A 27,633-nucleotide genomic window follows, 5' to 3' on the forward strand; every position below is an offset into this window, starting at 1 on the left:
GATTTGATTGCAGCAGTCGCTATTCAAGTCAGCCAGTCATCATTTCATCCATAAGTCAGGGACTCTGTACTTGCAGTCCCAGTAGGCCCTTGCTCTGGTGATGTGATTTAGAGAGTCAGTGGCAGGGTTTGAGCTGCAGTGTGAGCGCAGAGGGTTAATTTAGTCACAGAGAGCCTGAGCAGCCTGTGAGAGTGACCCTCTGCATCCTACATGGAACGAGGGACAACACGGAGAGACTAAAGACGATCCCTCAAAGCCTAGCTTCCTTCATTGCTCCTTCTGCTGTGGACTGTCCTGTGGGGACAGTACACATGCTGGAACATATTACAACATGGGCAGCTGTTTGCAGTGAACAGTGATGCAAAAGCTGAGATAGTATCCTCATAAAGACCTCTAACCTCAAGTCTTTTTTTGTAGTAGGAGGAATACATAATTTAGACAATATTATCTTGTACAGTTAACAAAAGGAAACTAGAATAAGAGGGAATTCGCCTCTGCTGAACAAACCAAGCTTCTCTCTATCATCTAGCAAGGCCATAAAAATACCATCTACAGATTGACTTTAGTAAAGGAGCCCACTGAGGACACAAGCACCTGAATTACAGATTCCCGGAGCACACACAGGCATTTATCGCTGACAGACAAACAAAATCTCCAGGAGGCAACTGGGATCTTTTCATTTTGAAAATGCTTTAATAAGTGTTGACAACACTGTTTTGCAAAATGTAAAGGTACTATACAAATTCTTAATACAAAAAGAATAAATTAAAAGCAGATTTCTTTTTTAATTCTGCAACTTTGTCTACAACGTACATCTTTTTCATTGATTACAGTTGAACAGAATCCAGTAAAATCATTTTACATGCTCTACAGTCAGTTTCAGGAGCAACCTAATCTTTTTTCCCCCATTATTAAACTAGACTCCATTTTACACAACTTGTAATAAACTATTGACATTAATGTATATGTAAAACTTTACACCTAGTTAACTAAGCAGTAACTGGTCGTCTGATAGCACCTGGATGGGGTTTGCTATATTTAGAACTAAACTAATAATGAAAACAAATTGGAATTTTAACAGTTTCAACACTCACCTGCATATAATAAAATAAAAAATCAACCTGGCTCACAACATAAGTCTGATGTATGAGTTTTCACCAGTCTTCTGGCTGAAACAGGCCATTTCTTTTACGCATCCGAAGAATCCAATAGGGGCTTTATATCAGACCAGGGACTTCATATTTCACCTTATTTTGTTTTAAAGGAATAGGGATAGAGAGTTTGCAAGTGCTTGTGTACAATAACTACATCATTTCCCACCACACTGATCATTAATCATGTCAGTCTCAAAGGACTAACGTTTTATGTACATTTTGTATTAACTGAACTCAGCTAAACAGTAAAACCTGTTTTACTTAATCTCTGTCTTGACTACCAGACTATCATGATGTTTGCTGGAACTGTAATTCCTGTTCCCACTCCATTTCTCTCTGTCCCCCGAATTGAAAACATAACCCAAGTCTTTAGAATTTTTGCCTCTCATTCTTTGCAACTCAAGTGGGCTAGAATCTTGATCCGGTTTTCTCCAGACTAGATTTCAAGCTACTCTGCATGGTGTAGAACCTGTAACCACATAACCTCATCACCTTCCTTTTCCCTTTTGACTTTTCCTGTTGCACACAGTTCAGTCTGACTCTTCATGAATCTTCTTTGGGAGAAAGAAAAATGGCCCTATGTATCATGTTTCTGAATGGGGAAGGGAGAAAAAAAAATCACTGCTCTTTGTAGCTCTAACCATGAAAATAAAAGCAAAAAAAATATCCCCCAATGAATCCCTAGAATCATTTAATAATATCATAACCGGTTTCTATTTGTCCTGCAGGTGTACACTTAAAGCATTCTGGGAATATTAATCCCTTCTGCATGCTGGAATCACCAGTCTAGCCATGCATGGAGCTGGGGAAAGCAGGCCCTGAATCGTCTACAGAGAGTTGGTGGAGGAGGCCACGGCCCGCCTTGTCCCAGCCAGGTGTGTGCGCCCCAGCTCGACTCTCGGTGGTCTCCAGGCTGCAGCAGCAGGAATACCTTGGTATTTATTTCGTTTTAGTATCCATCCTTACCCTCCTGGTCTGGTACAGCCTATGGTTATTCTTGGATTCCACATACATGAAAAGCGAAGATTTTTCTTTTCTTTTTATGCTTAAGCTAACTTCAGTTCTGCTTTCCCACAAAACTACTCCCACCCTGGCTCCTGTCACTGGCTGTCAATGTCTTTCCAATAGGAAGTCATTAGAGTGAGAAAAAAATTCCACCCCCACCCCCCACCCCCCAACCACTTGCGCCCAAAGCACAGCAACACCACCTCTGCGGAAACCTTTTTGTGCCATCTTGAATAACCCAACTAAAGTTGTGCACTTGTTATTATAAAAGTATTTTTGAGGCCTTTGAAGATTGATGGCTTTCCAGTTGTGTTTGAAGTGTAGCTTAAAACACATGTAAACGTGCAGCTCCCACACATTAATTTTTGTCTTCTTTCCTCTTTTGGTATCTGCACACAAATGTGGTGCATGACAGTAAGTGATGATGTGGACACATGGGCCCTTTGGGAGCTGGTATTTTTTTCAACCCTGCTCTGCCTGTTGGCTAGTAGACACATGAGTCAAATCTTTCTACCTAAGGGCATAGTTGGGTTCTTGGAATAAGTGACACATGGGAGAAGTCGGATCTGAGCTCTTTTGTCACACAAGTGCTAATGAACAGAAAATGAGCCACAACAGTTAAACACTGAATGGATCGCAATGTGCTTTTCCCTTGGTTTCCCATAAAAAAGAAAATGAAACACCTTGTGCAAAAAAATAGGATATGCTTTTACTGGTTTGTTTTAATGAGAGAGAACCACTTTTGGCCATTATCACCTTATGTTACTACAAATCCTGAAAGGAAAGCAGCGTTGAGTCTTGGGCTTGGCTGAACCCCCTGCATGGACCGGGGCTAACAGTGCCCTCCATGACTCCTGCGGGTCTCTCTTCCTTTGTGTCCAGATGGATGGCGGCTGTGAGTCGGCAATGCCAGCCAAGACTCCCTCGTCTTCACCGTGGCATTGGGGCAGTTTCTCAGGCCCTCTACGGAGAGAGACGTGGGCCAGTAAGGGAGAGGGCTAGAGAAAGGACACCAGTTTACACAGGGTTGACTTACACTTATGTGTAGTAGTAGTTCAGAATTTAAACGAAATTTCCTTGCAGAAAGAATGTCTTCCTCTTGGCCCCTCTTAATTTTTTATGTTTTTATTTATTTTTAATCTTTGGCAGCATAGAACTGATCGTGGTCCTCCGATGCATCTCTGGTGTCGAGAGCTTCCTTTCTCATCTTCCCCTTCCCCCACAGCCACTCCCCACAAGCTGTCCCATCGAGGAATATTTCAGGTGTAAACTGAATATGCCACGAGGCCTCTTCTTCATGAAGTGCTTGATTGGCCTACTTACGGGTGGCAGGCTGGACACAGCTGACCGTCTTTCTGGTCACCCTGTAACTCAAGTCCCCTTTCTTGTTCTCTCCCAATGCTACTTGTCCGCAGGAATTGGATGCCAGCCGGCCCCCCTGACGGTTCCTGGCCTAGGGGCTGTCATGACAGAGGGAAGCCACCAAGGTGCCATTGAGGATTGGTGTCTGGCTCTCCATGGGCAAGAGCGCCAGGGGACACACAGTGGGACCGGAACCTTCCAGAGTGTCTCCTCAGTCAGGTTTTCGAGGGGGAGGGAATGCGGAGACAGGAGAAAAAAAGTGCTGAGGGCCGAAGCTGGTGCAGGGTGACGGTGCGTCTGGGTAAGGCAAATGAGAGGCAGTGAGGTGATCTCAGAATGGCGTTGAGGCGGTCAGATTAGGCCGGGCTGGCTCACACGAGGGTCCCGGGCTTGGCTTTTTCCTGCCCGTACCACTGGACATCAGCTAGTTCTGGATAGAGGGAGGAATCCAGGAAACAGCTATCATTGTAGCCCCTGTGGGAGGCCCAAGAAAGGAGATGAGACAGTTAGTGGAGGAGGACGGGCTCAGCCAGGCCTAGACTGAGAAGGATGTGTTCACCTTGACAGGGCCCTGTGCTAATCACGAGTCTTTCCTGTTCAGAGCAGTGAGGCCTGAGACCCTCAACAGTGCTGCGTGTACAGAAGGCCCCAGAATCCACACAAAGGGGCCGCCTGAAACCTAGAGCATTTGTGAAGGAGGAAAACGTAAGGTAACGCTTACTCAGTGCGCTGGTTCTTCAACGTAGCTGCATCCAGGGAGCACCTGGGAACTCTCAGAAATACTCATGCCTGGGCCCCGCCTCGGGAGACAATGGCCTAATTGGTTTGGGGTGTGTTTGAGCGCTGGGAGCTGCCAAAGCTCCCACCAGGTGATCCTCATATGCAGCCGAAGCCAGACCCTCCGGGCTGTCCTCAGGGGACTTTTCCCACGGGACAGCTGCTGGGGTTGTCCTCCGTGAGACCCCAGGGCTAACCAGATGTCACTAGGACATTTTCATTCTGTCCGGAAAGAACATTCGAAATGTGAGGTTTCCCTTTAGTGAAACTGTGGTGGTATTTTGAATTGTGTTTTAAAAGTTTGAAAAAAATGGTGACGTTGCTTTATTCTAAATAACATGTATTGTTTTGTGATTATAAAAGTGTGTTCATTTAAAATATACAGGAAAGTCTATAGAAGAAAATAAAAGGCTTTTTTTTTCTTTTTTTAAGTATTTTAGGTAGGTATCACCATTTAGGTTGGGTAGAAGTAATTCTTAAATCTCGAGAAGCAATCATAGATAGGTGGAAGCCGATAGTCATTACTAGGGATCATGATTAGGAAAAACAGCCTCTCTCCAATGATCCTGAATGAGCCCGTTGAATTCGTCTCCTGCAACTGATCTCCCCGTGGGGAGTGCTAGGGGAGTGGTGAGGGATGGGTGACAGGAGGGGACCCTAACCCAATGTAGTTCGGAGCAGGTGAGTTTTAGGAGCATTTCAGTACCAAACACAGCTTCACGACTGAGAATCAGCAGTCATCCCCAGCTTTGTTTCATTTGCTAACCTCTCTAGGAACAACTGGATGTTGTAAATGTTTCTCATCTGGCCTGAAAATCCACGAAAGCTGGAAAATCCCAAGGCATCTGTGCACATACTGGTGGATTTTAATGAGAGTCCTGTGCTTGGAGCACCAGAAATAAACCAGCTTCAGAAGTAAAGTAAGAAAAGGCCCTTGATTATGACACTGGCCACGGGTATTACTATATGTAGGTGGTAAGTGGACGTTTCTGGGATACCTGTCCTGCAAACTTTCTTTCCACCCTGAGCTGACTTTTGAAATTGTGCCTGACTGAAAAACTTCTAAGGGGAGAGGTGGTTGGGCCCTCCAGGAGTCCTGTGTTTCTCTTAGGGGGACAATCTCTCCCTAATTCCATGTGGTCCTGGTGGTGTTCTCCACCATGCTGCCATCCTCACTCCCGGGGGGACCAGGGGACAAGGAACCCAGTGGGGCCGGGCCAATGAGTCCCCCGATCACAATCCCTGGTTCAAAGATGGCCATGTGCCTGAGCAGCTTTGAAACCACAGAGATGTCATTTCCTCTTGAGAACGAAGTTAACAGGAGGAGGAAGCAGAGCTAGAGATGGAATGAGACCCAGCCAGCCCAGGCTCCAGTGACATCAGCCGGTACATGCTCTTGTTTGCTTACGCTTGTTAAACTGAGTTTTTCATATGTAACTAATGAATACTGGCACATGTAAGTAGTTTCTTAAACTGTTGATGAAATGTTTGTTTCTAACACGAACATGATCTGGCTCTGTTTGGGACAAAACTTCCCTAAGGGGCTTCATGAGATCTAAGGAACCACTGTAGCCAGTGTTTCCCAAAGTAGTCCTGTGAGTTGCTCTGAGGGGAAAAAAAAGGTTCCATGGATAAATACATTTGAGGAGTCTGCCTTTCAGAGGCCTGAAATGTAAATGTATATATTAAAGGTTCTGAGAAGGATTACTGTTTGCCCCAGAACTTCTGGAACAGTATCACCTATGAAGATCCATAGAACACACTTTGAAAAACACTCTTAAATAGGCTAATATTATAAAATGAGGTTGACTTATCTTGTATGTTGGATCCTGAACAGTTTCTGGTTCAAACTATTACTGTTAAAGTTGAGTAATAATTGTGACAATATAACCTGCTTCACAGGGACTAAAAGTCCACTATGTATTGATCATAAAGGCTCAAGGAGAGACCACCGAGTTCAAAGCAGTGACTGGATAAGGCAGTAGATGAGGTTAAGGGTTCCTGTGGTGGTTTATTCGGTATGTGAAGAGCCTAACCCTTAGCCTAACCCTGTGCTGTTCTCCTTCTGGGTCACAGAACCCATACATGACAGGGCATTGGGATCTGGATGATGGGGTGGGAGATGCTGGATCGGTGGTTTGGTTCTCAGGTGGCTCCCCGAGGGGCCACAGTATGGAAACCCTGGCCTGCTCCTGCCTCTGAGGAAACTAGAGCTGGAGGAAAAGAGGTAAAGATGTATTTTTCCAAAATTGTGATGTCTTACACGGAATCTTTCTTAGTGCTTCCCCATCATTACTGAAGTATGTAAGGTAGTTTTAAAGCTATAAATGTTGCTTCATGTATTGGTCTCTTATTCTCAAGTTTATTCTCAAGTTGGGGGAAGAGACCCTTGTTCTGGCTGCTCAGCTAAGCCTTTCAGTACAAATTCAATTTTAGGGTAATAGTCAAGGAATGCCATGTGCTACGAAAGCAAAATTAATGAGAGAGACCATTTAGGAAGCATTTATTCTTCATGAATAATACAAATGGGGCCACTAAATAGTTGCCCTAGTAAAGTCAAGTCAGTCATTCACTGGAATATGAGCTGGGGCAGGATGAAGATGTAGCTGTGCTCTCTAAACTGTGACCCAGCAGAGCAGCTTAGCACTGGGCAGTCTGGGTCACAGAAGTGACAACGTCAGAATCTGTGAGGGCCAGTGCCTGTGGGGGCTTTCCACAGGAAGAATGCGCTTTCCCAGAACTATGCTCAGAGACGTGTGGCCTGCAAAGTGTACTGGCCAGGGGCCCTCTGATACCAGACAGATGGCAAATTCACCCACATCTCACAGGATTGTGTGGTTTTTAAGTGCTTGGCATAGGGAGGTGGGGCTGCTGGGAGGGAGGAATTTCAAACTGAATTATTTTTGTAAATGTATAACTTACAAAACAACTGGTAGCACATACTTGGGTTGTTGAATAGTCCTGCAATTGGGGACCAGGCCCTCTAGAGGCATCCTGTCTCACCTGGTCTGGGAAGGTGCTGTTGCTCAGTATATGTAGGTGTGTCCCTGCATGTGCACACATGTATGCATGTAGATATTTCAAGCAGATGTGCTTACATTTCCACAGCAGCTCTTTCAAACCTGGTTAGTTCTAGTTCTGGCTATCATCCCAACCTCCATCACCTTTAACAGATGAGATGATCGGCCCTTCCATACTGGGGGAGAAAAAGGCCATTCTTCCTACTTCAAAAATACTGCTCTCATGACATCATCCTATCTTAAAATCTCTTCTTTTTTCTGGCACTGGCCAGGGGGTGGTCTACCTTCCTTCCAAAGCCTAAGTCCCTGTCCCCCGATTCCCCATCTGCCAACTTGGCAATATTGTCCGAGCTTGTTCTCTTCAGGAAACAAGACTCTCTGTTAACCACCCCTCACGCTTGTCTGTGCATCCGTGTTTTTGCACTTGGAATGGTCTCTCCCTGTCTCAACCCCCTCCTCCCACTGCAGGCTTCTGAGCCAGGCTCACATAACATCTCTGTGAACTCAAAAGTGACCCTCTCATTTCTGAATCCTCTCAGCGTTTTGTTTCTAAGTCTTAGAGCACTGAATACATAAGTGTGGCAGTTTCTCATGCTCCTCGTATATCTCCTGATAGACTGTAAGGGTCCTGGAGCTAGGAACCAGACCAGGTGTTTTCTGCCCCTGTGCTTTGCAAATTTCGACATGCATTTTATTCACTCAGGAATCTTGTTAAATGCACACTAGGTTCAGTAGGCCAGGGTGGTGCCCAGGAGTCTAACTTTCTAACAAGCTCCCGGGTGATGGTGGTAGCAATAAAAATGCTGGCTTATGGACATTTCGAAAAGCAGTGCTCATAGCCTTTGGTACTCAGCACAGCTGTTAAGAATGCTGGGATGAAATGATGGGGGTGCTTCTGGATCAACTCAGTCTGCCCTTGGTGCTTTGAAACTTACATTGCAGTGATGCTGTTCTTTTCAGGAACAGTAAAATGTCTACAAATATTTGAATATAGGTAGAACATGGTGAGTCTAAAACATACTTTGGGGCCAGGCGCACAGATCACTTAAGGTCAGGAGTTCGAGACTAGCCTGGCCAACATGGCGAAACCCCGTGTCTACTAAAAATACAAAAATTAGCCACGTGTGTACCTGTAGCTACTAGGGAGGCAGGAGAATCGCTTGAACCCGGGAGGCAGAGGTTTCAGTGAGCCAAGATCATGCCACTGCACTCCAGCCTGGGCAACAGAACAAGACTCTGTCTCAAAACATACTCTGGGGGTCTTTTCTGGGAAGCAGTGTTGGGAATATCTAACATCTGATGTAAGAACCTCCATCTAAAAACATATAGTTCGCCACGTATCTGGAAATAAGGCATAAATACAGCACTCAGATGTATCCTTGTGGAAACGGTGACACGGAGAAAAGCAACACACATGCAGCACATGTGGGACCACAGACTCATGGGCAGTAGGAACAAAACTCCTCTTACGGTACCTCTATTCATCAGTACTTTGGTGAGGTGGAGACTCAGACCCATCCAGAATGGGTGAGTTTTCTGTTGCTTCTCTGAACAAAGGAAAGCAGGAGGAGGAAGAGAAGAGAGGTCATGTTACAGAGAGAAACTGACACAGACACGATTAGCAGCTTAGTAATACATCCGAAAGGCCCACCGATTAGATACCTGAGTTAGCAACAGATCATACAAGTCATGCAGTACTTTCAGTCCCCATAATTGAGTCAAAGACGTAATTTGTTAGGAGGGATGGGCCCTCTTTGGCACTTTTTACCCATGGCCTCATTTCGTGTCACATCATAGCAAAGAGTTTACGCAAGAACCAAAATAGCTGTTTTGTTTCAGATTTGTCTTGAGTCCTCACTAGTTGTACATGGTGAAATAGGCAAGATTCAAGACCATCTTATATGCGTAGGACCCTGAGGAGTGCTTGTACATTTCAGAGCCTGTTGCCAAATACAATCATATATTTGGATCGGGTGAGACTGGGCATGATTCAGAAAAGATCTACAGAGGGATCTTAAGTTTCTTGTTTAGTCACTGGAGGTATGTATTATATATATGAAAGATGTGTCATTCTTTTATGAGCTAATCTTGGTGAGACTCTTAGACCCTAAACCTTGCAGAGGCTGCCTGGCCACACAGGTGAGAGCTGGGGTGTGGGTGGTACGTGAGTAGGTGTTAATGATCTAGAGTTAAGGACAGAGGGGCAGCTACTGCCTGACAGACAGCCCAAGAAGTAGGAGTAGACACAGGAACAGCGAGTTGGGGCTCCAGTTTCCCTTATTTTAAAAGGAATTAGAGGCAGCATGGGATTGGTCAGTGATGGTCAAACTTGAGTGTGTGTCAGCATCACCTGGAAGGCTTATCAGAAAGCAGCCTGCTGGGCTCCACCCCCAGAGTTATGGATGTTTTTAGGTTACAGGTGAGCCTGAGAATTTGCATTTCTGATCCTGGGTGAGGCTCTCACGTGCTGCTGCTTTGGGACCACACTTAACTACCGGTATAGTGGGAAAAGACAGGGTTTGGGGTCACAGAGGGCAGAGCTAGGATTCCAGCTCCCTCCAGCTGTCAGACTTTGGGCCAGGCACTTAGTTCCTCTGAGCCTCATCTATGAAACTAAAACGTCTGGGTATTTCTGTTGCCAGGGGACGATAAGGATTATATGAGCTGTGTGTTAGAAGCTGCTCCCAGCCTTTGAGTACACAGCAAGCACTCAGTGTTAGAACCCTTTCTCTCTTACCAAAAATGAAGGCTCCAGAAAACCTTGTGTAAAAAATTACTACAGATAAACCTGCTACAGATAAACCTGAAGGAACAAAAATGCCGGCCAGTGCCTGTAATCCCAGCACTTTGGGAAGCCGAGGTGGGCAGATCACCTAAGGTCAGGAGTTCGAGACCAGCCTGGCCAACGTGGTGAAACCCTGTCTCTACTAGAAATTTGCCAGGTGTGGTGATGCACACTAGTAATGCCAGCTACTAGGGAGGCTGAGGCAGGAGAATCACTTGAACCGTGGAGGTTGCAGAGAGCTGATATTGTACCACTGCACTGCAGTCTGGGCAACAGAGTGAGACTCCATCTCAAAAAAAAAAAAAACGGCCAAGTATGAGAGCCTGAAAGGCAGGCATTAGAGCCAATTCTGGAATTGTGCTTTTCTCATGATTCAACTCACAGCCAGTTGTCAGATTTTCCCAGACATCCCCCTGATGCTCCACCAAACCAGGAACCAGACAAACCGAGGAAGGGGACTCCTTACTCCTCTAACCAACAGATGTTGACAGAACCTAACATCTACTTAGAGTGATGTCTCAGGGGCAACAGAAGAGGCAGGTGCTGTAGGGCCAGGTGGGTTACCTGTGTCTGCCAGACCCTCCACTAGGTCAGAACAGCCTCACTGGCCCCGAGATGATAATGCTGTAGGCGAACTCGTCAGGCTATCAAAAGAGCCGCCTGTCGGTTTCATTTATTTTGCTGTGTACAGCTTCCGCTGAAGGCTTCAGGGCGCCTGATCTCCTTTGTGTGTTGATAAAGAGCAAGTGCTTGGCCACGACATAGCCTTTTTTCTTGCATCCTGAGACATCCTAAGACAGTGGCCGTTTCACCTGCCTCTCAGGGTATTTGCTGTCTTCAGCTCTCTTTCTCCCCCTGACATTCGTGCCTGGGTACAATCCCAACTGAAATCAAATGCTGTCTGGAAATCTGACCAAAGCAGCACAGTCCCACTTCCTGCTTCCATCTCCCCACATCCCAAGGACCACCGTCTACTTTAAGAGAACACAGACAATTCACCTCTATAAAGGCACAGCCAGGGAAAGGAGTAGGCAGAGATGACAGCGGATCATGGGACTTCTCTTGAAGACACTTCCCAGTGACGAACGCTCATCGTCCATTTACTGACTTATCCTTATGTCACTAGGATCTGAATATCTACAACACTCTTTCGAGCTGACACAGTGAAGAACATGGAAGGAGAACTCACCCAGTCTGCCAGGTTAGGATGTGGTGGGGGCTGCTTGGGGGAGTGGCTCCAATTTCACTTGACGGTGTTGAGCTTCTCTGGCTTTGAGGTAAGGCAGCTATATGCAGGTGGTGCAAGAAAGGCAGAGAGCAGACAGGGATCAGACATAGGTGGAGGAGCTTGTGACCTGTTGGCCGACACCAACCCAGTGGCCAGAGGTCACCATTTCCAGGGATACTGGAAAGGACCCCAGGGCAGGGTCTTGGCATCCCTATGGCATGGTCACAGTGGGGAACCATCTCTGCATCCCACCAATTCTATTTTCTCCCCACTACCATGCACCTTCATTCTGAGTCAAGTTGACCTGGGATCCTAGGTCCCCACTTTGCCACCAGGAAGTGGCCATAGGGATGGTGACAGCTTCAACAGCAGCAAAGAACCTGATGTCCACATAGTCCTTTGAGTGAGACCTGAGCAGGGCTCATACAGGGATGACATATTTCTCTGGCCCCAGGGCATTTTCAGTGTAGCCCCATTGTGAAATTGTTTCTCTCCATTGTGAAGAGAGGGCATCCACAAAGGTTCTCAGAGCCTGTTCTCTCTGCTGTTTCAGGCTTATCATTGCTACTGTAGTACAGTTTGAAGGGAGCAGGGCTTTTAGGGCTTTTAATAGCTCATCCAAACCTGAGCACTAGGCATTTATTGATGTAGGCAGTATGGAAGTCCAGTTGGAAAGATTTAGTAGGAAGTCAATCCTACTTAAATGCATCCTTTGCTTTTTTGGTAATGGAATGTTTTCCATCAGTAAACCTCAAATACAGCTTCTTAAAAATTTTAGTCTAAAATATGTTCCAAAAGATCTACCTAATCTCTTTACATAAAGCAAATCTACTAGACAAGTGCTGCAATTTTGATAGAACATGAACCCTCCTGTTTGGAGATATTTACAACACATTGGTTCTTAATCTAATAGGGTCACAGATGATCATACTCAAGATCTTCCTGGGGAGTCAATGGCAAATTTCACTGGGCTATTTTACAGGTGAAGAAGGAGCATAAAGAAGGTTCTAGGACCTTGAAGTCCACGGAACACCCACTATTGCCTGATCTCTGGAGCTTGTCATTTGGCCAATGGACCCTAATAAACATGTCCACCAGGATGTGGGGATAGAATGCCGGAGCCTGGCTCACCTGGGCAGCCAGGTTCTTCCTCTTTGCCCTGCTGTCTCCAGGCACCAAGAATTTCCTCCAGTTCCCCAAAGATGAACCCCCCCATTATCTCAGGTCACTGTTTCCCCTGATCTTTGCCAAATTCCTGACTCAGAGTTCCTCCCATTTGCTTCTGACTCTCATTTTATTCTTACAATGTTTACCATTTCTGTTCTTCTCAGTGTCCCTCTCTGAGTGGTAAGAATATGTTAATAAGCCAGTGCTGTAACCAGAGCACAAGGCAATTGCTCATGTTGGTCAGTGTCACTGTTATTAAATGTAACTTAAAGGAATGGGTGGTTTCTTCCATTTTTTTTTTAAACTTGATTCAATACCACCCAATGCTCTTGACTACAAGAATATGAGGGAAATTTTCAGACATACCATCAAGGATATTAAAGACACTTAACAAAAATATAGTTTGTGGCTGTGGCGTATCATCATCGAAAAGGGAAAGCCAGGAGCAGTCAAGAATTCTGTCAAACGCCCAGCTCTGGCACTCTGGTTATTAGCCAGTCTGCCCCCATCTGGGGAGACACTGGCCAAATCTTTAGACTTGACCCAAGCCCATCCCCAACCCAGTTTCCTTTGCAAGCTGCAGCTGTGGGCTTTCACTGGAATACTCTCCTCACTAGGGTAAAAGACTCACCTTTGGTTGGATAAACCCGGAGACATTACCTAAGTTTCTTAGATTTCTGTCCTTACAAGGAGAAATGGGGGGGCTGGCCCAGTGTACTCTGGAGGATCAAGTGCACCCTTACATGCAAGATTAGGGTAAGAACAGGGCGGGGGCGGGGTGGGGGGTCAACAAAGGCCTGAAAGACCTCAAGTCTCCCGCATCTGACAGCAGGGTTCCCAGAATTAATGACACTCGTTCCTCACTGCACCCAATTCTAAGGGTACCTCCCGGCAGCAGCCCTTGACACCAGCGAGCAGTTCGCCCCCAGGCCTTCCCACGTGCGCCCGGCCGCCCCTTCTCACCTGACGTGGCCTTGCACATCTGGGGCATCCTGGTGACCCTGCTGTGCGCCACGAAGGTGCTCTGGGAGGAGGTGCTGTACTGCGAGCCGCTGTCTGAGGAGGTGGAGCTGGTGTGCGACAGGCGGCTGTGCTCCTTGTGCGAGGCGGTGGAACGCTGGTACCACTGGCGCAGCTCGTCTGAGACGGCAGCACGGCCCGCGCCCTTGTCGTGGGCACCCTCGCGGCCCAGCGACGGAGTCCGCAGGATCTGCGATCGCGACGGCGTCAGGCGGCCCGTGTCGCCTTCGTCGCCGCCGCCGCCACCGCGCCAGCTCTCCTTGAACAGGCCGCCCGCCGTGTAGGAGTTGGAGGTCTTGAACTGAGCCTTGACGCTGTAGTGGCCCTCCTGGTCGCTCTCCAGGCTGCGCACCACCACGGGCGTGGCGCCGCCCTCGATGTACAGCGGGTACTCCTTGATGCGGTACTGCGAGCTGGGCTGGCTCTGGCTGTGCAGGTACACACCGCCCCCGGCGCCCCCTGCGCCCCCCGCGCCCCCGCGTGCCGCCAGGTTGGGCATGCTGCCCGAGCTGGCCGAGCCCAGTGCGCCCGCCGCCCGCTGTCGCTGCCTCTGCCTCTGGCGCGCCTTGGACGGCGAGTCCTCGGCCAGCGTGGAGTAGTTGGCGTTCATCTGCGCCGGGTAGTAGTGCTCCGAGCTCGAGTGGCTGGTGCACGACGAGCAGTCGTCCATGGGGTCTGAGCCATTGCTGCTACGAGTCCGCGGGGTGTAGAAGTCGGGGCTCCCGGTGTCGTTCTCCGAGCCCAGGAGCTTGCCCTGGGACTCCAGGCTGGAGCTCCGGTGCCTAAAGTGCAGTGCAAGGCTGTGCAGTCGCGTGGGGCTGATGTCCACCGACCTGCCAGGAGACGGCCCGGGTTGGTCTGGGGGTGGGGGGTGGGCCCAAGGAGGGGTGCTCCGGGGAGGAGGGGGACCTGAGGAGGGCACTGAGGGCCTCCACCCAGGCTCAGGCCCCAGCCCAGCAAACCAGAGTCTCACTCAGCAGGGCTGCCCCGGGGATCTGGGAACTGCCTGTTGTTTCCAGCGAATGAAACTGCCGGTTGTGACCGGAGGCGAACCTGGCGTCTCCACCTTGATTCCCAGTGGGAAGCGGGACTGAAGCTAGGACTCACAGAAGGGTTTCGATTTTTGTTTTTTGTTTTTTTTTTTTTTAAGTGTAAAATGATTCTATAGACACAAAGAGAACCACAGAATCATTACTCTAGTATTATGGTTAAACCAGATAGGGCTGGGCACGGTGGTCCACGCCTATAATCCCAGTGCTTCAGGAGGCTGAAGAATTGCTTGAGCCTGGGAATTTGAGACCACGCTCTGCAACACAGTTAAGACCTCATCTCTTACAAAAAAATTAGAAAATTAGCTGGGTGTAGTGTTGTACACCCATGGTTCCAGCTAGTCAGGAGGCTGAGGAGGTAGGATCACTTGAGGATGCAGTAAGCTGTGATCAAACCACTGCATTCCAGCCTGGGCAACAGGGCAAGACCCTGTCTCTCTTGGAAAAAAAAAAAAAAAAAAAAAAAAGACAAAACACAAACCAGATGAAATGTCCATATTTACAGATCAGATCAAAAAGCAGTCCTACAGAGGCCCTTCATATAATTTAACCAAATACTATCACATAATCCATATAAATAGACTCCCCTTTCCTGTGAAAACTGGGAAATAGAAGGTTGGTGGCAAATGAGGTAATTAAAGAATGATGCAAATACTCACCACACCATTACTTTATCTATAATTCATTCTGCTCGTGTGAGTCCACTCAGGGCTTAGGGAAGTACGTTTGCGAAACACTATCACATGGCAGATGATGTTGCCTGATGCTGGGACTGCATGTGAAATTCACAGGGGCCCCACTGGCCAAGCACAGGAAGAGGTGAGTCCCACCCACTTCCAACTGCCTCTCAGAAGGGGGTTGAAAGTCTCCATCACGTGGCCCTCTGTGATCTGGTTTGCTTCTTTTTAGAAAAAGAAGGTGTGGCTAGGAGTGGTAGCTCACGCCTCTGATCCCAGCACGTTGGGAGGCCAAGGCGGGTGGATCACCTGAGGTCAGGAGTTCAAGGCCAGCCTGGCCAACACGGTGAAACCCCGTCTCTACTAAAAAATAAAAAAATTAGCCAGGCGTGGTGGTAGGTGCCTATAATTCCATCTACTCAGGAGGCTGAGGCAGGAGAATCGCTTGAACCCAGGAGGCAGAGGTTGCAGTGAGCCGAGATCGCACCACTGTACTCCAGCCGGGGTGACAGCGTGACTCCATTTCAAGAAAAAAAAAAAAAAAAAAACCAAACAAACAAAAAAGAAGGTGTGATTCACTGAAGCCTCATTTATGCCTAGCTCTTTTGCTCTTTATGAATTTACATTTTGAGGCACTAAAGGAAGTCCAGTATAAATTTAGGCCTCAGTAGAAAGATGTAAGAGCTCTTCCCATGCTAACCCAGCCAGCCTCTGCTGCCTCTGCTTCGATGAGGAAACTTTTCATGCTCCCTGTCTCCAGGAGCCCAGGGATTCTCTGGCTGGCTCCAAGTGCCCTCTGCATGGGTCTCATGGCTAATGGGGGTTGACTGCCGCCAGCTTGGTTTTTTTATTCTGCTTCATTTATCCTCCCGGGTTCAGGTCTGACTGTAGCTCCTCCATTATTTGGGCCAGCTTGGGGCTGGCAATGCCCAATTTTAAAAAGGAAGGCCTGGTCTGAGCAGGGAGGTGGCCCAAAGGCCGGGCAGACTCACCTCGTGGAATGGACGTAGTGGGGACTCCGGACCCGCAGGTCTGGTGTGGACGGCATGCTGGACTGGGAGTTCCAGTGCGGGAGGCCGCGGATGGGGCTGTTCTGCAAGGAGTTGCTTCCTCCGCCTGCTTCCGCACAGCTTCCCGTGCTGGGGAAGCGCTTGTGGCTGCTGCAAAGCCAAGGAGGCCATGTAGTCACCGCCAGACAGACAGCACCTTTCCTGGGGGGCTGGCTAGTTCAGGACATCGATCCCAGCATGTGGGGAAGCTCGCCCGTGACTCCCACCTTGCTTGGTCAGACCTCTACTGTGGTTCTCAGGCTTTCCCCAGCAGTGGGTAGAGTCCTGGTCCCTGAACACCCTCCCCACTCCCTACCTAGGCAATACGAGACAAAAATCCTGGTCAGCCTTCTCTGTAGCAGGCAGTGTGACGGTCCTGCCCTTACAGTTTTTGTTTTCCAAGAAACAAATATTTACCTGTCCTGGCACCCCCTTGGAGCTTGGTAGGGTGATTAAAGGAAATGAGAAAAACAGAGCAGCAGACCCAAATGCCTTCCAAAAAAAAACCTCCCTACAAGGTCAGGCCGGTAATGAGCTGATAATACACAGCTTGGATTTCAGCTGCTTGGCTGGAGAATTCTGCTGGATGAGGGGGTGGAGTTCTGAACCACTGCAATTGCTCCGAGTGGACTTTCACTTGCCATTTCAGAATAGCGCTGCCTGAGATTTCCTAATTAATTCCTCTGGAATTTAACAGCATTCAAACCATCTGTCATCACGTGGATTGTGGGCCAAAGCCCCAATTTCTGAGTCACAAAAATGTACCTCAATAGGGTGGGCAGCAGAGGGCGCTGTGAGCACAGCCCCGTGAAAGGCAAACCCCAGGGGGAGGAACTAGGTTGACGTGGGTTTTGTCATCGTGGATGCTACTTGGGACAGCCCTTTGATTGTGGAAGCAATCACAGAGCGTGGACGGTGGCCTCATTTGGCGTCATTCACGACGCAGCTCACCTGGAATGGCTGTGAGAGGAGCGCTTCTTGACCTTCTCATAGGGTTCATCTAAAGAGGACTCACTCCACATTTTGGGCTTGATGGGAGACCTGTCATAGTCGCTGCGGTGACAGTGCGTCTGTCGGAGTCCCTCCAGGGACTGGGGAGGAGGAGGCCTGTTGTGCGACGGTGGCCGAGGAGGGAGTCCCTTGTGAGGAGAATGTAGGGGGGATATTGTGCTGGTAACCTGACAGTCTTCTGCACAAAGACAGGAAGAGAGGAACTGAGCCCCGGCCATCCTTCCCACAGGCTGAGCCAGAGCCCCCACCCCCACCCACCCGCACCTTGGAGCCATGCAGCCAAACCCACACCTTCACCCCTGTAATGAGAAACCCTGAGACTCTTCCCTGGTTGCCAAGACAAGTCAAGACGAGTCAAACCAAACCAGGGCAAGCCAAACCTCCACTGCAGGCGGGACTGCATGGGAAGAGACGCGTCGCTTTGGATGAGACACGAATGGAGTGAAGTCTGACCGTCATTAAATACCACCAACAAATGACTGCTTCACGCCAAACAGCAAAATGTAGTTACTGCTCTAGTGTTGTCTTTCAACAGACGCTAAGCATCTAATTCACTTTGGGAGGGTCTGAGTTCCTGGAGAGTTTTGTCTGTTTCATTTGCTGCTAGATCCTCAGCTAACACATAGTAGCTGCTTGATAAACATTGGTTGGAGAAAAAAAAAATGAATGAGGGTCTATATGTCCATTGTAAATACCTGCTGGGTGGATCGGGTGTCTACTCTTTGCTTTTTTTTCCCCAGAGCTGTGTTTATTCTCTTTTCATTCTGTATATTTTAAGTTTGAAACTGCCTTAACTTCTTTAAGGAGATGAGCTACAAAGATTATGTATTAATAAATGATTCCCTGCCTCCAGGATAGGAATGATCTAACACGTCAGTGTGCTAGGGGACTTTCAGAAAAAGCAAATTCAGTGAGTCTAGGAGGTGCTGTGGGAGAGGCTGGTCTTGAAGGGACTTGGGCAGGCAAAGAGGAGAAGGAAGGAAGGGCTTGAACCAAAGTGTGGAGGCCCTGAGGGCAGGGTACCAGCTGCAGGCACATCTGGCCGGGCAGGGGCTGGTGAGGTGGGGCAGGCGGAGTGAGGGAGGAGCTCTGGTCAGCACAGCCACCTTCTGTGTGCACATGTGAGCCAAGAGCCTGACTGATGGGGGCCTGGAATTCTGAGCTAAGGAGCTGAGATTTTGAAAAGTCACAGGAAAACTTTGCAACATCTTAAGCACGGATGCATCAAGGTGAAAAATCCTGTTTTAGAACTATTCACCTGGCAGCGTTCTAAAACTAGAGACCGAAGAGGGGGATGAATGAAGACTTCAGGCTGGGGCAGGTCAGCATTGAGAAGAGAGAGGAGGGAACGATTCAGGCTTCACGGGGAAGGCAGAGACGGGAGGTGGAGGGGGAAAAAAGCACAGAAGCAAACCTTACAAACAACCAACTACCATTCACTTGCCCCTAAATCCATTTCCAGCCACTCGTTTCACAGCCTAATTCTCAGTCCCCCAGCCATGGACACCCAGTATGTACCCACTCCTCCTTTGCCCTCAAATCAGTGAAGGAAGAGTCCCTAGAAAGACAGCCTGCAGTGGGACCGTGGCATGCAAAACGATGTGCTGACACCTGTGAGGAAGTCCAGGGTCTGCATCTGGAACACGGGGAAGCAGCCGGAATCACAAAAATTACCCACTGATATTACCCACTCAAAATTACCCACTGACATTACCTATTGCTACAGGCACCCCTCTATTACCAAGGAATCTCTCTCAATTTTTCTTGTTCCGTTTCCAGGAGAGACTGGGGTACTCAGAGGCCAACCACAGGGCTGGGATCTCTGATGCTCAAGCCCCCCATTTCCTTGTAGCCCAATGGCCTCCCCCGTGTGTAATGAAGCAGACAAATATATTCCAGTCTGATTTCTAATAGCACAGCCAAGGTGACTGGGTAAATAACCCGCCAGACTTTCCCCACATCAAGAGCAATCATTATTATTATTGCAATTATCATTATTACTATGACTAGTGTGGACCTTTTATGTTTCCCATCTGAACAGCCACTTATCACTGCCTGCCTGAGGTTTCCTTACAGGACAAAAAAATTAACTGCCACTTAATATATTTCCATATAATTAATGCACCCGCCTCCCAGTGTGATGGTTAAACATCCACTGGAGTATTCTCACATGGTTCTGGGTTTGGTATTCTTACTTCCCCTACGTATGATGGTGGTGGGGGTTGGGGGAGGGACGAGTTCTGTTTTTTTAAGAATTTCCCAAGAAAATATCCTGCTAACTACCAGGTTTTAACAGTTCAATGGGAAATAATAAGACAGTTTTCCAGCCTGTGCGTGTGTCTACCAGGATACCTCCCCTCTTGCTTTCACTACTGCCTTGGGAAGCAACAGTAGGTTTGTTCCATTTCTTCTCACGATCTTTAGACTCTCCTAGTGAGTTTCAATCTTTGACTTGTGATCTAAATCAATTTCTACCTTTTCCTCTAGATACTATGAATACTCAAAAGGAAGCTATACCTAGTGTGTAGATTCTCTGTCTAGTTAACAATGTAGTTTTGGACTGGGTATGGTAGCTCCTGCCTATAATCCTCCTAGCACTTTGGGAGGCTGAGGTGGGTGGGTCGTTTGAACCCAGGAACAACATGGCAAACCCAGTCTCTACGAAAAAAATACAAACATTAGCCAGCTGTGGCGGCACACTGTAGTCCCAGCTCCTAGGGAGGCTGAGGTAGAAGAGTCACTTGAGCCTAGGAGGCAGAGGTTGTAGTGAGCCGAGATCATGCCATTGCACTCCAGCCTGGGCAATAGTGTGAGACCCTGCCTTAAAAAAAAAAAAGTTTTTGGTTTCTAAAAAAGTAAAGCACCACTGATGAAAAGCTCTAATACACATGGGTTTATGCAGCACCTACCCACTCCCAACCAAATAGGTGAATACTGGGAAATGAGAGAGCTTGCAGGGAGCCCAGCTGTCTTTTGGCCTGGCTCTTGCCTTTACACAAGGCAATCCCCAGACTACATACAAATTCATCTCTGTTTACTCTGAGCTCCAGGTTTGTAAGCAGGAAATGCATAAACCTACCATCCTCAAGAACAAGGGCATCTGAGAGGGAGCTGTCTTCACTGGCAATGTTTCCATCTGAGAAGACAAAAAGCAATAGCCTATGAGTTCAGCACATTCCTTCAACAAAGCCCTATCTGTAAAAACAGTGTGTCTACCGCCACCTCATACCTTTCTCTTCCTAACCAGAAAGAACCCACCAGATACAATACAAATGCTGCTGGGTGTTTGACAGTCCCTGTGGCGGGTCATTGGCTCAGCTCCCCACCCCGACACTGCCATGTGCCCTAGCCTTTGTTTGTGCCCTGGTTTCATAGAATACTGCAATGCAGAGTGGCTTCATATCGAATATAAAGGCTGCCCCAGCCCGATTAAACCACATCATTGTCCCTGCACAAACCCAGGGCATGTACCAGCGAAACCAAAGGACGCAAACTGCTTTTTATTCTACAAATGTGAAACTAGGGTAGGCACTTTGCTTTGCTTCTGTGGCAATAAACGGCTTCTCAATAAACTTTGTAAGTCATTAGTAGAGAAAACAAGCGTGCTAAATACAGGCTCCATCTCTCCAAAGCTTATTTTTATAGATGCCATTCAATTAACCAGGAGAACACGCCCAAAAGGGAGAGAGTAAAATAATCCTCCCTGTTTCACTGCTGGGGAAACTGAGGGGTAGGAAGGGAAGAGCGGTTTGTCTGAGGTGGTTTTGCTCTCCGGCAACGCAAGCAAAGGTCCTAAGTCTTCAGGTTCCAAGTTTGGTGTTTTACCTCTTAAAATAATATGCTAAGGAACTAGCAAGAACGTTAATCACTCCTCTAGTTCAAGTGCGCCCTTGGATGTTTCTGTAGGAAACATCCTTCTGTTGGGAACCCCTAACTGCCTTGGAGGGCGTAGAGGATCTCAAATGGAGCATCAGAAAGAAGCTGAGGGAGCTTTACTAGGTGGCGGGGGAAAAGTTGTGTGGCCTTGGCCAAGGACAACAGGATGAGATAGGGAAAGATGGTTATTCCAAATTTCCTAGAGCAAAGGAGTTTCTAAAACTTCTCTTTTTAACTAGGAATTCACTTTATTCTTGTTGCATGATGGACTCTGAGCAACCAGGAGCTCTGACTTCAGCATCTTGGAATCTTCAGCACATCATTGCTACCCTAAGATGCCCACGAGTTTAGGCTGCAAATCTGTATCTGTCTATATCCATCTATGTAATTGTAGTGAAATATATATAACATCACATTTGCCATGTTAACATTTTTTTTTTTTTTTTCAGAGATGGAGTCTTACTATATTGCCCAGGCTGGAATGCATGGTTACTCATAGGCATAATCATAGCAGACTACAGTCTCAAACTTCCGGCTCAAGCGATCCTTCTGCCTCAGGCTCCTGAGTAGCTGGGACTACAGGTGCATGCCAACATGCCCAGATTAACTGTTTTTCTTTTTTTTTCTTTTTTGAGACAGAGTATTGCTCTTGCTGCCAAGGCTGGAGTGCAATGGCACGAGCACCATCTCAGCTCACTGCAACCTCCGCCCCCCGTGTTCACGTGATTTTCCTGCCTTGGCCTCCTGAGTAGCTGGGATTACAGGTATGCACCACCACACCTGGCTAATTTTTGTATTTTTAGTAGAGACAGGGTTTCTCCATGTTTGTCAGGCTGGTCTTGAACACCCGACCTCAGGTGATCCGCCCGCCTTGACCTCCTGAAGTGTTGGGATTACAGGTGTGAGCCACTGCGCCCAGCCCCAGCTTAACTATTTTTTTTTTTTTTTTTTTTTGAGACGGAGGCTTGCTCTGTCGCCCAGGCTGGAGTGCAGTGGCCGGATCTCAGCTCACTGCAAGCTCCGCCTCCCGGGTTTACGCCGTTCTCCTGCCTCAGCCTCCCGAGTAGCTGGGACTACAGGCGCCCGCCACCTTGCCCGGTTAGTTTTTTGTATTTTTTAGTAGAGATGGGGTTTCACCATGTTAGCCAGGATGGTCTCGATCTCATGACCTTGTGATCCGCCCGTCTCGGCCTCCCAAAGGGCTGGGATTACAGGCTTCAGCCACTGCGCCCGGCCAACTATTTTTAAGTGTACAGTTCATTGACATTAACTACATTCACACTGTTGTGCAACCATCACCACCATCCATCTTCTGTTTGAATAATATTTTCATTTTTCCAGACTGAAACTCTGTATCCATTAAGCATTAACTCCTCATTCGCCTGTGCCCTCATCCCCATAGTAACCACTATTCAACTTTCTGTCTTTCTAGAGCAAAGGTAGTTTAAATATGCATACACTTGGAGGAAAGCTTGATTTATATTTTCAATAATTCACTGACTTAGACAAGAAGGATTCTAACAGTTTAGGGGATTTGATGCTTTGTGGGTGGATATTGGGGGATTTCCTTCTACAGTTTACCAAAGGTCATCACCCAAATTCCCTGCCCCTGACTGGAGCTCAGGGTTCCAGACAATCAGATGGTCCAGTCTCCCCAAGCCTCAGCTCTTGGGATAGGAGGCCCCTGGAAGTACAGGGGCCAGCGGGTTGGCAGAGGCTGCTCGAAGAGAGGGATCACTGCTGCTGTGCACCCCAGCCCCACCTGTCCTTCCAGATTGAGTAGGGGCGCTCAGGTCCCTGAGTGTCAGAGCCTGGGCTAGCCTAGTCAACTCAGCTCAGTTCACAGTGAGGGCTGAGAAGAATGCTAGCTCCTGGCTGCAGGTTCTCCCAGGGAGGAAGCCAACAGTGATACCAACAGTTTGATTCATACAATCCCTTCATCTGCGTCTGCATCCACTTGGTTTCTCTCACGTGGGATCAGGCCTTACTCGCTTCATTTTATGGATGGACAAATGAAGGCAGTGGGCAGTTAGGTGGCTGCTCAGGTCATGCAGGGGCCACTCGTGGGACCTGGCGTCTGGTTCCCGGGGCCCGGGCGTGGGAGTGGGGTGGGGACAGCCCAGTTGGCACTGACCGTCTATGATCAGCGAAGCCCTCTGGGTGGGTTTCTTTCCAGACTTGATGCGGTTCTCATTGATCGCATTTTCAATCTCTTGCAGTTTCTTCAGTGCATTCAGATATGAGGTTTTCCTTTGTTTCTTCAGTTTTTTGCTGACGTTGGGATCACTGGCTAGGCGGCGGGCAGCCTCTGTAATCTGGGACTGAATGGCAAACTCTCGTTCCAGGCGTTCCAGCTCAGCTTCCTGTGGGAGGGAAAGCACCGGTTTGTGTTACTGGGGATGCTGAGCAGGGAGACACTCATCCTTCCCTCCCCAAGGTCCCTGTCCTCTCCCCAAGGCAAGCTCAGTTCCTTGGGAGACACTCTTAAAAGTAGCTCCACTCCTAAAATCTTCATCCACTGAAGTCCCCAGACACACCCACTGTTATAACCCTTGCTCCTGTTACTTTCCGGAGATAAGTGTTGGTCTGAACACTGTCACCATCACTGAGAACAGAGTTCCCACACGGCAGGTCTAGGGATCGCTTGGCTGTGTTTGACTGTCTCCAGCAAGGTTCATTAAGACAAACCAAAGCCTTTGTGGAGAGTCACAGCCCATGTGGTTGCCACTTCCTTTCCATTTTGGATGTAGGATGCAGCATGATTTTTAGTTTCTTTATGCCATTCTTCTCTGTGGACTTGCTACCAAGGAACTCACACACATGAAGCTAATGCACGGGCCTCTGACTCACACATCTTGTCTTTCCCCGTATCCCCACTCACCCGCGTGTCTTTCGGGAGCTCTTTTTTTTTTAGATGGATCCTGCTCTGTCACCCAGGCTGGAGTGCAGTGGTGCAATCTCTGCTCATTGTAACCTCCACCTCCCAGGTTCAAACGATTCTCCTGCCTCAGCCTCCCAAGTGGATGAGATTACAGGCACCTGCCACCATACCCAGCTAATTTTTCTATTTTTAGTAGAGATGGGGTTTCACCATGTTGGCCAGGCTGGTCTCAAACTCCTGACCTCAGGCTATCCTTCCGCCTTGGCCTCCCAAAGTGCTGGGATTACAGGTGTGAGCCACCACGCCCGGCCTTGGGAGCTCATTTTGCAAGCTCTGACTGTCCCTTCCCCATCTGCCTATTCATGGATACTCTGCTGGGCTACACCTGGGCCCTTCAAGGGGCATGGATGGACAGTGGGTGGTGGTGGTGGCAGTCCCCCTCCCACCCACCCCCACCCCCGCCCAGCTCATTAATGTCCTTCCCCTCTTTTTATTGTAGCTCCCTCCCACCTCCATCCTTCCTTTTGCCAAGAAGTACAGATGGATGAGATTCTCCTCAGAGTTTGGGGACTGGGAAGAATGAAGCTGTGGCTGTCAAAAATGCCTGGTGGACCTAGCGGATGACACCTAGACAGCATGTTTGCTGTTGTCCCCTGTGCTGACCAAGCCTCTCCTCTGCAGATGCATGTACACCAGCTGCTGAGGGATGGGGCGAGGCAGCTCGTGCACGTGTGCGTGAGGATTTGGGGGGTGAATGTAGAATCTCCTGCAAAGTGTCAGATTGTTCATTTTTCTATTTCCTCTCTTCCCTAGTAAAACCCCTCTGGATGACAGCTAGCTCTACACAGCACCTTGTTGGTTGAGATTTTGAGCAGTGAGCTGTCTCACTGACAGGGTCCTGCAAGGTGGGCATACTTGGGAGCCTGCAGGAGAGGTAGAATGTTTGCCTAACCCCACAGCTAGTAAACCCAGGACAAATGCATCGGCAGCTTCTCAAGGCCAGGGAGAGAGCACACATCTTGCCCTAGGAAATTCACAGACACGCTGACATTTGATGGGAACTGATCTAGCCAAATAGGAGGAGATCAACTGTTGGCTAGAATCAACAGATCTTCCTGTTTGGTGGCTCAGTAAAATATCCTTGCCTCCTGGCACAATGCACCATGCTGGAGACTGCCATCAAGGAGAAGTTCTTTGCCTGATCTCATTGACTTTTGAGCACTTTAAGCCTAAAGGGAGTGGGAACAAGCAGCGAGAGGAAAAGGTGAAGGTTAAAGGGAACTATTTTGGAGTTAATAAACTCCTGAATCCTGCCAAGGCTGGCTGCACTGTTCTCTCAGAGGGAGAAGAATATCGACATGGACTCCTGCCTGGGGTCTTGAAATAGGCAAGTCACCAAGGGACAAAGATTGTTCTGTGAGTTTGGGCTCCCCGGGGCAGCTGTTCCTGAGCTGTTACAATGGCCCTGGCGCCAGACACTGATTCAGAGTTTTGTGGGGGAGCCCAGGACAAATTCTCACTATTTAAACTAAGACAAGTCCAAGGCTGAATGCCCTGTCCATGCAAATGTCTGCCTGTTACATGAACAGGGAAGCAAAGTGCATTTCCAGGAGCCGCAGCAGAGACCAGGTGACCGTCTCATGCTTCTCAGAGGAACCTTGCAGAACGCCAGCTGCTCCTGTGCTGGTTCTTTTTACGAACTTAGGAAAGATCATGTGTGGGGACAGGCAAGGAAGCACGTGGCTAGGGCATTCTCAGGGAGCTAAAGTCACGCGGTACTGAGAAGCGTGGAAGGTGTGGTGGGACTCTGGGAAGACCAAGGAGGGTGTTGGGGGAACTACCTAAAAGCGGGGTCCCTTTTTAAAGCTTAAGGGCCAAGTATCTGCCCAGCAACAGGGGGAGCTGAAGTTCCTCCCTAGGGCGGCTCTGATGACCAGCAGGATTTGGAAATGCCTGACCTCAATCCCATCCTCCGTCCCCCACAGTTCCCGCAGCACCCCTCCTTTGAGATTTCATCTCCCCTACAAGCAACTGCTGAGCATCACAAGTGCCAAATCCTGAGCGGCGTGTTTTACATACACTGGCTCATTCAATCCTAGGGACACCCAAAGAAGTAAGGGCTACAAGCTCCATTTTACAGACCAGGAACTGCCTAGCTGAGCTTTAATTTTTTGTTGTTTTTGTTTGTTTTTGAGACAGGGTCTCAGTCTGTCACCCAGGCTGGAGTACAGTGGTGCAACCTTGGCTCACTGCGACCTCCATCTCCTGGGTTCAAGCGATTCTTGCCTAAGCCTCTGAGTAGCTGGGACTACAGGCACACACCACCAAGCCTGGCTAATGTTTGTATTTTTTTGGTAGAGATGGGGTTTGCACCATGTTGGCCAGGCTGGTCTCGAACTCCTGACCTCAAGTGATCTGCCCACCCTGGCCTCCCAAAGTGCTGGAATTTTGCAGCAAAGGGCGTGAGCCACCACGCCCGGCTACAAGACCTTTAGTTTTCATTGAAGCAGACTGGTGTGTCTACCAGTGTCCCAGGGACCTGCCACTGCAGATCTCAGGATATTCCTCTAACACTTAGATGGGGCCACAAGCACTTGGGTCCCTCTCTGATTTCACCCTCACCCTAATCCTACCTACCCCAGGTGTCCGTTTCTCCCAATCACTTTCTCAAAAGACTAAAAATATACAGCATTCCTCTTTCCCCTGGCTTTAAGTCTGACCTTTTAAGGCCTCTGTTCAAGAGCATGTTAATTAGTAACTTCGTTCAGAAGAAATCTGGGAAAGCATTTCCTGGGCAGGGGCCCAGGGCCTGAGGGTATACCTGGCCTTTACTTTCTCTTGGCCTGAGGCTGGATTCTCATTAACCAGCCGGAGATTCAAGTCTTTTTTTTTTTTTTCTGTGACATGTTTTATTTTCTCTTAAAATACTATATATATATATTTTTTATTATTATTATACTTTAAGTTCTAGGGTACATGTGCATAACGTGCACGTTTGTTACATATGTATACTTGTGCCATGTTGCTGTGCTGCACCCATCAACTTGTCAGCACCCATCAACTCGTCAGCACCCATCAACTTGTCAGCACCCATCAACTCGTCATTTACTGTTTTTTTGTTTGTTTGTTTTCTCCCCAAATCTGAAGTCTCCAGCCCCAACTTCGCCCGTGTTCAGTCCAAAGGATGGACGTAGCTTCTCCAAACACAGACAAACAAGGCCAGGGCCGCCCAAGCATCCTGCACACATTCTTGGAGGGACGTGAGTAGCCAGGGGAGGCTACGACCACGGGGCGGTGGACCCTACTGATCTCTCCCCAGTCAACCTACCCTTGCACCTGATGCCATGGCCTAAGTTTTCCTTCTCTTGGCAGCTTTTCTTCCACAGATCAGGCATCAAGCTTGGCTCTGAGTCACTGAGGGCTGAGAGGCCATTACAAAGCCAAATACACGTGAATGCTACTGGAATGTTCTCCCCAAGCTCAACGTGGCTGCTTGCACTAGGCCCACAAGGTCAGACAAGCAACTTCGACAGACACCCAGATGCCTGCGAATGCAAGCAAACTACTCCTAG

General features: G+C 48.4%; 1 protein-coding gene and 1 long non-coding RNA gene across 29 annotated transcripts in view; one reads left to right on the forward strand and one right to left on the reverse strand.

Moving 5' to 3' along the window:
- Window positions 1-673: 673 nt before the first annotated feature.
- FRMD4A (FERM domain containing 4A) overlaps window positions 674-27,633 on the reverse strand; it is a 693,055-nt gene continuing 666,095 nt past the window's right edge. For 15 of the 27 annotated variants that reach the window (XM_074001073.1, XM_015455575.3, XM_074001075.1 and 12 more), the window contains 7 exons: window positions 23,315-23,543; window positions 20,384-20,440; window positions 17,245-17,482; window positions 16,237-16,404; window positions 13,462-14,351; window positions 11,293-11,389; window positions 674-3,995 (listed from right to left, as the gene is read on the reverse strand). In XM_074001073.1, the coding sequence (XP_073857174.1) occupies window positions 3,893-3,995; window positions 11,293-11,389; window positions 13,462-14,351; window positions 16,237-16,404; window positions 17,245-17,482; window positions 20,384-20,440; window positions 23,315-23,543 (1,782 nt within the window). In that variant the 3' untranslated portion in view covers window positions 674-3,892. Of the gene's footprint in view, window positions 3,996-8,793; window positions 8,866-11,292; window positions 11,390-13,461; window positions 14,352-16,236; window positions 16,405-17,244; window positions 17,483-20,383; window positions 20,441-23,314; window positions 23,544-27,633 lie in introns of all 27 variants that reach the window. The other 12 variants (XM_074001076.1, XM_074001074.1, XM_074001070.1 and 9 more) reach the window with 4 other exon arrangements.
- LOC102133876 (uncharacterized) lies at window positions 3,995-12,773 on the forward strand. 2 transcript variants are annotated; one of them, XR_012417484.1, is made up of 4 exons: window positions 3,995-4,231; window positions 5,073-5,218; window positions 11,230-11,304; window positions 12,314-12,773. It is a non-coding gene; the product is annotated as an uncharacterized lncRNA (long non-coding RNA). The 2 variants fall into 2 exon arrangements; XR_012417483.1 differs by lacking the exons at window positions 11,230-11,304; window positions 12,314-12,773 and having other exon boundaries at window positions 5,073-5,382.

Source organism: Macaca fascicularis, chromosome 9 (assembly GCF_037993035.2).
Source record: "Macaca fascicularis isolate 582-1 chromosome 9, T2T-MFA8v1.1".
Taxonomy (NCBI): Eukaryota; Metazoa; Chordata; class Mammalia; order Primates; family Cercopithecidae; genus Macaca; species Macaca fascicularis.